The following is an 11,350-nucleotide window of genomic DNA, read 5'->3' on the forward strand; positions in this document are numbered from 1 at the left end:
TCCCACTACTCATGATGCAGTCATTGAAGAAAGAGCTGTCAATAGACAGCAAAAACAAGTTCCCAGATGGCTTCTTGATACATTGAGGGAGAGCAAACAAGATCAGCCTTTTGCTGCCCGGAAGATCAGGAAACAGACAGCATGGTCACTTTCTTGAGTTTACACTCCTTGCTACAGCTTGCAATGAAGAGCCTCCGTGCCACAAAGATGCTTTTGACAGCAAAGAGTGGATGGATGCAATGAAAGCTGAGTTACAATCTATTGCCAAAAATGACACATGGGAATTAGTAGATCTCCCTCCAGGCAAGCATGCCATTGGAACGCGGTGGGTCTACAAATTAAAAAGGAAATCTGATGGCAGCATAGATCGATACAACGCCCCTCTTGTTGCAAAAGGGTATGCCCAACAACAAGGCATCGACTTTGAGGAGACATTTGCTCCCACATCCAGGATTACTACCATTAGATGTGTCATTGCCATTGCAGCCCATCATCATTGGCAAGTGCACCAACTTGACATCAAGACCGCTTTTCTTCATGGGGATCTGCAGGAAGAAGTCTATGTCACACAACCTCCTGGCTTTGAGGTTGTTAATTCTGAAAATAAGGTATGCCGGTTTAGAAAAGCCCTTTATGGTTTGAAGCGGGCACCCAAGGCATGGTATGCCAAAATTCATGCACACTTACTATCCCTTGGTTTTCAGAATAGTCCCACAGAACCCACTCTTTATGTCCGTGGGAGTGGATCTGATTTTTTAGTGCTGATTTTATATGTGGATGATATGCTCATCACGGGCCCAGATACTCAGCAAATTGCAGCTTTCAAGGCTGATTTGCAGCAGATTTTTGACATGTCAGACATGGGACGGCTCCATTATTATTTGGGCATTCAGTTTGCTCATGTTGAGGGGGTATCATGATGTCTCAGTCCAAGTATATTAGACAGCTCCTTGATCGTTTTCAGTTTGAGGATTGCAAGCCAATCTCTACTCCAGTGGACCCTGGCTTCAAATTCTCAGCTCATGATGGGAGCCCACCATGATAGATTTATGCACATGCCCAGTTCACAGCATTGGCAGGCAGTGAAGAGAGTCTTCACATATCTTGGAGGCACTCAGGATTTAGCCCTCTTCTATGGTGACTGGGCAGGATGTTCCGACACCAGAGTGTCACATACTGGCAATTGTTTTTTGCTTGGCAATTCATGTATCTCTTGGCTCAGCAAGAAGCAACCAACAGTTGCCACGTCTAGCTGTGAGGCTGAGTACAGGGCAGCTTTCACCGCTACAGTAGAGTGTGTTTGGCTTCGACAGTTACTTACAGATCTTGGTATTTGCCATACATCCTCCACTATTGTCTACACTGACAGCCAGAGTGCTTTGGCCATTGCGCGTAACCCAGTGTTTCATGCGCGTACCAAGCATATTGAAGTTCACTATCATTATGTTCGGAAGCGGTTGTCAGCAGGAGACAGAGAGTTGTGCTATCTTCCCACAGAGGACAACATAGCAGATATGTTTACAAAGGCACTTTCTCGTCCCAAGTTCGAAGTCTTCCGACAGGCTTTACACTTGGTTCCCTTTGTTACATGATCTGACATCCCTTGTACATTCATAGGTGGCTATATCCTTTTGCATGAACATGTGCCACCATGACCAAAAAATACCAGGTATTCTGAAGAGACGTTTCCAGAGTACTTCAGCCCATCCCATGGAGGGGGGTGTGTAGGCCATCTTCTAGTGGTTCTAGTTGTGCCCTATAGGCCATGGTATGTGCCTTGTAGGCATAAGTGTAGGCACTTGTAGTGTTAGTGCCTTTTAGGCCACATAGGACACTTAGTCCTATGTGACACCTAGGACACTTAGTCCTAGGTCTAGGTACAAGTACCTTGTACTTAGATTCTTTCATTATCCTGGTTTTGATGTGACGGCGTTTCTCATCGACCTTTGTACTTTGTACCTTGTACGTGCTCCTTTCAGTCTCATTGACCCTTCATGTGTAACATGTGAAACCCATAATCTTTTACTGTAATGGTCTATACCATGATCACTCACCCACAAATTTGTCTCAGACACACACACACACACATTTTTTTTTTGTAAAGTAAATCTTGCATTAAGACAGAATTTACAGATAACTAAAAACAGTAATGAAAAACTTCCAACTGGGCCTGAGAAAGGTCTCCAAAGGAGTGAGCATCCTGTAGGGATCGAAGCAGAGAATATCGAAATTAGGGGAAGACATTTACTGAAGAGTGCTCCTACAGTCGAATGGTTGCTTCCCAAAAGAAGTGGATGGAAAACGAGTTTGAAGCCCTCACACAGACACAGACACACATGCGCGCGTGCTCATGAATGATGTTATTTGGGATATCTGCAATGTGCATGCTTGGTGCTTTCTTGGTGTCCTTCTTGGCCACCTTCTCTTCTTTGGGATTTTCATCTTAGTCGCTCTCTGGTACTTGGACGGAGAGAAGCATGGGGAAAACCATTAGTCTTGGTGCTTCATTTATTGGGTGCTTAATATACTCCCTCTGAAACACACTTTTGAAAAAAGCAAAATTGGTGCAGTGATTTGTTATTTGCACCGTTTGTTAATATGTTCTGATTCTTCTGATGTTCAATTGTGATGTTACTTTCTGTGCTTCAAGCTTCCTAGTATTTGTTGTACTATTTTTTATCTCCTGGCAATTTAAGGATACTTAAATCGATAATTTATTGTCCCCACTTTTGCAGGTGAACAGTTGGTTCAAAAATGCACGCCGGGCTGCATTGAGGAAGGGCTCTTTACACAGTAATGATACCAAGGGACCAGGGGGCCAATCTTGTGAGATTCCTGATGCTGGAATTGGCTCATAGATACTTCAACAAGGTGATTCATGTTTAGGGAAGAACATCAGCATGTAGCTTCCAATGGACCAAGTGTTGACACTGCTGAACTTAGGGGCAAGAGGGGGTTTAGGGACATTCAGAAATTATGCAGGTTTCTGATTGAACGACTCAAGAAAAATGTTGAGATGTATCTGTGATCTCTGTAGCCGTGCCTTAAAGCTAGTATAAAGGCATTAGAGATGACCATCAAAGGATGAGGTTCCATATTCATTCACTCCATACAGTTCATTGGGTCAGAAAGTGCTACCACCTGTCAGCAATTGTTGTGGTTAATGGGGGGTTAAAGGCAGAATTCCATTTTTTAAAAATGACTTGTGTCAACATACAACGCATGGGAATGTCATATTCAAGGGTATCCTTGAGCATGTTGTACCAATGCATAATCATCTTTAGTCAATCCATCATCATTGTTTAAATGCATGTGGAAATAGAAAAACTCACATCCATTTTTTATGATCTTGCAAGTAGCTGTTTTTTTTAAGATATCAGTCAAAGTTTTGGTTGCTCTCTCTCTCTCTCTCTCTCTCTCTCTCTCTCTCTCTCTCTCTGTGTCTCTCCAGATTTGAGCATTTTTTTTTTTGTACATGCTTGTTCACATACGCAGAGTAGGATCCATATCAGTAAATGATCTTGTGGGCCAGTTATCTTTACTTTCCACTGTGTATATTGGTTTGGGGTTCGCGTAGCAAGCAAGGCCCATTGACTGTTAATCTCTAGCAGTCTTAACCTTGGCCACAACCAATGCTGTGTTAGACAGCTCATAAACCCTAGTTGTAACTTAGATCCCAGTTATTAGGCTTCAACCTTAGAGCTCTCAATCATTGTTTAGTGCTTGTTAGTCCTGTTAAGGAGGTAACATTCTTTCCCCCTTAAAATAGATTTATGTTATCATACATCTGTAATCTTTCGACATTCAATTATTCTGTCATTAAACTTCTTTTCTTGAACTGGATAAAGATTATCCTATAGCTAGAGAAGATTAACCTGTGCAAAAGATTGGGTGAATTGGCCCTTGTAGGCCGAAAATCATGGATGCAACAAAGCAGAAAATTTTATTATGGACATGCTTCAAATGGTATTTATTGCAATGTACATGGGTTTGGCATGTTTGCTTTGGTCATCCTACAAATGTAATTTTTGTTTTGTGTCCTTACTGAGCACTAGATTGGACCCCCTTTTCCTCACGTGGTGGAAATCAAGCAACATATATTGGATTGAGTTGATTGGGACTTGAAGCCAAGTGATGATGCAGAAAATCTATCTTGATTTTTGGTCCCGTTTTGTTTATTTGGGTAGCCTCATGCTTTGGTAGCTTCTCTTCATCCTGGCAGTGAGTTTTACTACTCTATTGCCAGGATAATCTCAGATAAGAGGTTGCCATCTATTAGCAAGTAGCAGCCCTCCAAAGGGAAAGGTAGAAGAGACTAGCATCTTGTGCTCTCCAAGTTTCACTTATGAGCAGAGGGTAGGCTTTTCTTATCATGCATGTGAGGTTTTTTGGTAGGGGTACTTAGTATAGGTTTCTTTGTTCTGAGCCCTTGACATGGCAAAGAAATTGTTTCTATTGATTGAATATCATGGGACTTTGTAGTTAGATCCATGGACCATACAAATTGGAGAATTACCAAAAAGCAAGTGAGGAAAAGTGAGCGAACCAAAAAAAGCAAGGAAGAAAAAGTGAGTGAGCTAAAAAAAACAATCAAAACAAAACAATAATAGATTGACAAATCTTTATTTTAGCAACTGCCTAAGTTCTTTAAAAGTCCATGAGAGAGTTGGACCTATGTCATTGCCAAGGCATCATTAGTAAAGATGCACCCTATCTTTGCTCACTTTTACTCATTCAATTTTTTGTAATCTTGCATAATCAAGTTCTCTCTCTCCACCAACATAAGTGAGATCACTAATGAAATCTTCCACACAAGTCAAAAGTTTCATAGAACTTCTTGAATGGAATAGTCCACATTACATGCATGTGCAAATGCTTGGTTTTTTTAAACTCTATTCACTCTTGGAACAAAACCCATGTTTTTTTGTTTGCAAAAAAATCCTCCCAAATGAATCACTCTTACATCCCACCAATCCAAAAGATGAGAATTCCTTTCTTTAAATGAATTCAATTCCAAAACAAATCAATCTTTACTTATAGAAATCAATTGTAGAAGCCAAAATAGACAACATATTGACATGATTCCTATTAGGTAAACTTTCCTCTAGATTTGATGCAAGAAATTAGCTAATTGTTTATTAAATTCATATTTTGATGCATGAGTTTTTACCAAATGGTGCAAAAGGTCATGATAATCATATAAATCATGCCTCGCTATTCGTTTTGATATGTGACATGATTCCATTTCGTGCTGCTTGTTTTGGTCCAAAGGATGAGAATTTTGACGTCCTGTATCTTTTGATTTACAGATAATTATAATGACCTTTTGTACCATTTAGTAAAAATTCATGCATCAAAATGTGAATGTAATTGAATTTTTGCCAGTTTCTTGCACCATATTGAGAGCAAGGCTACTCGTAATAGGAGCATGTTAGAACTCTATCGATATGTTGGGACAAAAAAATCAAATGCTTTCTATGCAAGTTAATCTGATGAAAATATATAGAACACTTTTACCAAAGTAGACTTTCAATAATATGTTATGATCATGTTCGATGTTGAAGTTTTTATTGAATGATGCACTTCAACTATATACTACTTGTTGGTAGCCAAAGAATTTCTATGCAAGCTCATCTGATGAGAATAAATAACACTATCACTAATGTAGACTTACAAGCTTATATTATAATCATCTTCAAAATTATGGTGATACTATAAAGATTTATTAACGATCAGTACATATATATAGTGAGGTTATGTTTTTCTCAAGTGATGCACTTTAACTATATAGTACCTATTGTTGATAGCCAAAGTATTTCTATTTAAGCTCATCTCATAGAATATAGAATACTATTACTAATGTGCACTTGCAACACTTGCAATATAATCATGTTTAATGTTGAGGAAGCACTATAAATCTTTATTAATAATGATGAGTACATACATACAATGAGATTATGTGTTAGTAGCCCAACCATTTCTGCTTTGTTCGCTTTTTCTTGCTCGCTCAGCATCACTCGCTTGATCTACTGCCTCTACAAATTGTACAAACTTTTATGCCTCCCTTGTCACAGTAGACCTAGACAATTCGGGGAGAGAGTGCTAGATTGAGGGTTTGGCAAGTCGTTCCCTTGTTGATGATGCAAGGTATAATAATACAAATTCATAATTGTACTAGATGCCTTCCATAAAGGTAAGTGCCTAGATCCTTACTTCTGCAGATCTCAAGATGTTGCCTTCTTCAAGACTTATGGTTCCCATAGTCAAATTTTGGCATAGTTTTAAGGGCTCCTTATGGAGAATTTTGCTTTTTATACAGGATAAGATAGATAGCAAAGTATGTGCCCTTTGACTTGGGAAAATAGAGATTGGGGGAACCATAGACCCATTAAATTGATGGGAGCATTTTTTGGCATAATTGTCGTGGGATAGAGATGAGACCACCATGGTCTTCTCTGTGCAATCTAGGGGAAGATTGGTTAGATCTTTTGATGAGTTTGTTGATTTGAATGCATGGCTAGAGCTAGTTAGAGTGCTTGGCTAGTTAGAGTGGAGTAAATTTGTCATGCTACAAGTTGGTACATTGACCCTTGTCCCAAGACCATTCCCCTAGGTATTTGGAGGCTTTGGATTTATGGTGATGTATCCATAAAATATCTTCAAAGGGACGTACTTCGACTTTATTGTCAAAAATGCTAAGAAATTAACAGAGGTTGGAGATCTTCTAGGGCTCATCATTGGAAGAGCTTTCAAGTCACCTCAAATTTATAAGAAGTCCTTTTGGAGAAGGCTTCGGATATTCTTCAGAAATAAAAAGTCACTCTTTTGTTTTGGCATTTCATTCATGTGGGAATTGCAAGATTAGTGGAGGAGCTCTTTTTGAGCTGATTCCTCTTGGCCTTAGTGCTTCAATATCAATGCGTCTATTTAGCATTACCTTCAAAACTGCAAATAGGCCAAGATCATTTGGCTTGGAATTTTAATACCTATGGGACAATTTGTTTCCTCCACATTGTTCATCACTTGGGACTTTGTGGCCTGACTTTCTTAAACCGGGCCTCAAATCCTTTATGAGAATCGAGTCTCTTCTTGCTCGTTCAAGGTTCACCATCACTTGGTAGAGGTTGTTTGACTTGACACCATTCTTTCTTCTTAGTACAAACCTCTCCCAACATTGGTGTACAAGGCCTAGAGATTATTGCAAGCATTACCTCTGGGCAAATTTGGAGATCCAAATGTACAAAGGCTATTGATAGCATATACGTCCACCCTTCTCATACCTTAGCTTCCATTGCTAAAGAATGAGGCTAACAAAGGTAAAATTGTTCCAATAATTAGATTAGTAATGATTGAAACTGATAGTAGTGTGGCCACCAGACCTTAAGCAGAACAAATGACATATATATAGTAGTAGTAAAAGAAAAGCTTCACCGAATCACCTAAGTAACATCTTCTCAAAAGATTCCCAAAAATGTTAAGAAAATAAGCTACTTTTTAAAAGTTGTAATTTTTTGCGTACCAATATTCCATAAAACATTGTAGCCAATGGCGTTATCATAAGTGTAAGAGCCTACTGATTAGATTAGTAATGATTGAAAATTAGCTTAGTAAAGTGGTGCAATAATTAGATTAGTAATGATTGAAACTAATAGTAGTGTGGCTATAAGATCTTAAGCAAAACAAATGACATATCTATAGTAGTAGTAAAAGAAAAGCTTCACCAAATCACGTAAGTAACGTCAAAATGGCAACTATAAGGCAACTTCTCAAAAGATTTTCAAAAATATTGAGAAAACATATACTTTTTTAAATTTGCAATTTTTTACATACCAAGATTCCATAAAAGATTGTAGCTTTGGATCAATGATGATGACAATCCGAACTGGGGGGGTTGATTTGGGCTTCACTTGGACTCAGAGGGGTGTGTCAATCAGGTACTTAGGATGCCAGGTTGGTTTGGGTATCTCTTCTTTGTAGCAGTTTGCTCCAGTGTTGGAGAGTATCAGGAGAAAAATTCTTCTCTGGAGTTCAGCCAGATTAGACCTTGCACCCAAGGGTGGTGGTTGTCAACCAAGTTCTGCTAGCCATGGCTTGGTATGTTTGCTCCTGTTGGTGTACCTTCAAGGATTGCATCACTCAACTCATAAGACCTATAAGGATTTCTTTATGGAGTGGGTTAGATGGCACAACAAACACTATTGCCAAGGTGGCTTGGGATGATCCTTCCCACACATGAGGGGGGTCTCAACATCATAGACCCAGATTTGCAATGCTAGGCTATGCTTTGCAAGTTTGTGGTTAGAGGCCTTTTGCCTGGGGATGAGCCTTGGAAAACTTTCTTCATTCATGGCATTCAAACTTGTAGACCCTCCTCAGATGGAGATTGGATGGATAGCACTAGATGGATTTTCAACTTAGCCCATCTCAGATCTTCGTCCTCCCCCCTTTTGGTTGCTATTCTGAAAGCCTAGTCAAGCTTTAGAAATACCCTTCGGAGAGTTACTCCCTCCTCTCTCAAAGAGATTGACAGGAAACCTATCATGTGGAATGATTGCATACTTGATGAGCATGGTAGGCAACTTGGTTTATCTCATTATATGCAGTGGTCCACGTGGGAGAGAGGCCCAGTCACTTCTGTCGGCTCTTGGAAAGCCTTCAAAAGGATTCCACAAGATCGTCAACAACTTTTGGTCAGATAGATGCATCCTTACCCCATGATTGGGCGGTTACATATGACAGACCTATGGCTTGGTCACTTTTGATAGGGGCTTTCTCCAGGAGTGGTATTCCTCTTCAGGTCATTGCTTTTTTAAGGGCACAAGAGGATGCCTTGGTTTTTTATGTACAGTCAGGTGGCAGGTTGTCTATTTCCTCATATGATATTCTTTTGCGCACGCCATTTTCAGCCTGTTAGGATCATAGGCTATGTGAAACAAGGCAACGACTCTGCTTGGCATATAGATCTGAGCCCTCGTCTTTCTATTTTGGGTTCTTGGAGGTTGTGGTTCTACAGAGGAGTCCCCATAAAGCATCTTGGAATGGATTGTTGCAGGGAACAAAGAAAGGAGTCTTCCTTTCTTTGGTTACATGGTCAGTAATGCCAGAAGGTTCTAGATCAGTTGTAGAGGTTGGAGACCTTCCAGAGCCCTTCATTAGGAGGGCTATCAAGTTTCAGCTGACTTGCAAAGATGCTTTTGGAGAAGGCTCTAGAAATCCCGAAGAAATAGAAAGATATTTTTTTGGCTTTCTGTACATGGAGGGATTGCAGAGTGAATAGGTGGAGGTCCAGGTTTGGGGCAGATTCTACTTGTCCGAGATGCTTGTCTGTAGATGAGTCGATTCATCATTGCTTATGGTACTACAAACTTGCAAGAGTCATTTGGATAGCGGTTGTCGGGATTCTCAGCACTTGTTCTCCCTTTCATTTCTTCATGACATGGGGATCAGTGGCTTGGCTCTCTTTATCAGGTCCTCAGATATTCTACGAGTGGCAGGATGCTTCTTGGGCCATTTCTATTCGACAGCACCTAGTTGAGCCTTGCTCTCTGGAGGACGTGCCTATCTCTTGATATAAACTAGTGCATGTTGATGTGCATTCTACTTGGGAGATACTAGCTAGTATTACTACATGGCAGATCTGGAGGGCCAGATGCACAGAGGCCATTGATGGGTCTCAGGTCCACCCTTCTCATACCTTGGCCAGTATTTGGACTGATACTATTCACACTCTGATGGCCAGTTGGCGAGCATGCAAAGGTCCTCCATGACAGCCTTTGTCAAGAGGGCTATATTCCTTACAGAATGGAGGGACTCCCCTTTTTTCTTAGAGACTACATTAGGGTTGAGGTGGCATTTTTAGCCTCAACCTTGGTTTCTCTCTAGCTCTTTTTGAGTTTTTGCTTACTCTTCTAGAGTATTTTCTCATTTCCAGCATGATGTCTTTCCGCATTGAGCTTGCTTTCGCGGGTATTTCTCATACTTAATAGAAGTCTATTTCATGAAAAAAAAAAACATTGTAGCCAATGAAGACCAAGGCGTTGTTGAAAGTGTGAGAGCCTACTGAGGGAAAGTGTATTTGTGAAGATATTTGTGACCTATTCTTTTGTTGGATATTGAACAGGGTATATTTGTTCACTCGGGACATTTTCTTAGATGAAGTGGTGATGCGCTTCAATGTGTTTTCAAAGTTGAATGCTACTTATGTTGTCTAAATAGGGCCCTATAAGTCCTTTAGAAAGAATCTCTACTTCTATAGAAGTATTTCGACCAACCTACTTAACATGAGATATTGGTGGATCTTCTATACTGTGCTTTTGTGGAAGACAATGGCACTATTGGTTTGTTTCTTACTTTGCCACACTTCATGGATTTCATATCCAACTTATTACACAGTTCATCTAGAATGTGTGCATATGCAAGAGATCTAAATTTAAAGGTCACAAAAAGCTTTACCCGTATGAAAGATTTCTTATAGATTTATATCCTACAATATGGCTATTGGACTTATATTCATGAGATGCATTACAGCTTCATAGGCTTTGACCCAATAGAGATGGGGAATGTTCTTCTCATATAGAATTCATTTGCTAACTCTACTATGATTTTGCTCATCCTTTTGCAATTCCATTCTATCAAGGAGTTTACTTGCATGAAAATTATCTCGTTATGCCATGTTGTTTGCTGAACTAATTGTACTATCCAACTTATATTCTCCTCCATTGTCACATTGAAGGGTGTTGATGAACTTTCTTTTCAACCAAATATGTATAGTCTGGCTTTTGGAGTTCTGTGGAGAGCTACTAAAGGTAAGGACATTGCTTGAGGCACTAACCAAGGAGATCCCATGCTGGATTGCATAGTCGAGGTGCTAAAGAGGAAGAAGGCTGTCCAAAGAGTTGGCTACTCAATGTAGTTCAAAGCACCCTCTTCAAAGTCTCACAAACTCCAAAGTATGACACTTAGGCAGGAGGTACTTAGGCCAACCCTAGCATCCACATACACATCACCTCTACAGACTTATGCTAAATGAGCTTACACAAATCCTAGAGTTAATGCTATTCTTCTTCCAATTGGAAGGATTGCCTTGGTAAAACATAATGCATGCCTTAATCAAACACAATGCATGCCATGTCCATACACACTAAATTAAATACCCACTATGGATCTGAAGATTCACGTTCATGGGGTTGATAAGGTCGTAAAACTAGGATGTGGCATTAATACCCAAAAAATGGTCACTCCCCCTAATTCTAGAGGGAAAGTCCTCCAACACATCTTCCCCACAATGTGAGATTTTAGAAATTTATCCCAATCATTTTAATACAAATCATCATGCTCATCAGGCATAGTG

At 39.9% G+C, this 11,350-nt stretch overlaps 1 protein-coding gene across 3 annotated transcripts in view; it reads left to right on the forward strand.

Annotated features, from left to right (window-relative positions):
- The window catches only part of LOC147900557 (pathogenesis-related homeodomain protein-like), a 67,838-nt gene extending 64,494 nt beyond the window's left edge, over window positions 1–3,344 (forward strand). For 2 of the 3 annotated variants that reach the window (XM_087377608.1, XM_087377609.1), the window contains one exon: window positions 2,736–3,344. In XM_087377608.1, the coding sequence (XP_087233734.1) occupies window positions 2,736–2,858 (123 nt within the window). In that variant the 3' untranslated portion in view covers window positions 2,859–3,344. The remainder of the gene's footprint in view (window positions 1–2,735) is intronic. The other variant, XM_087377610.1, reaches the window with a different exon arrangement.
- The last annotated feature ends 8,006 nt before the right edge of the window (window positions 3,345–11,350 follow it).

This window comes from Dipteris shenzhenensis, chromosome 7 (genome assembly GCF_047967505.1).
Source record: "Dipteris shenzhenensis isolate YYH24624 ecotype China chromosome 7, Dip_SZ_1.0, whole genome shotgun sequence".
NCBI lineage: Eukaryota > Viridiplantae > Streptophyta > Polypodiopsida > Gleicheniales > Dipteridaceae > Dipteris > Dipteris shenzhenensis.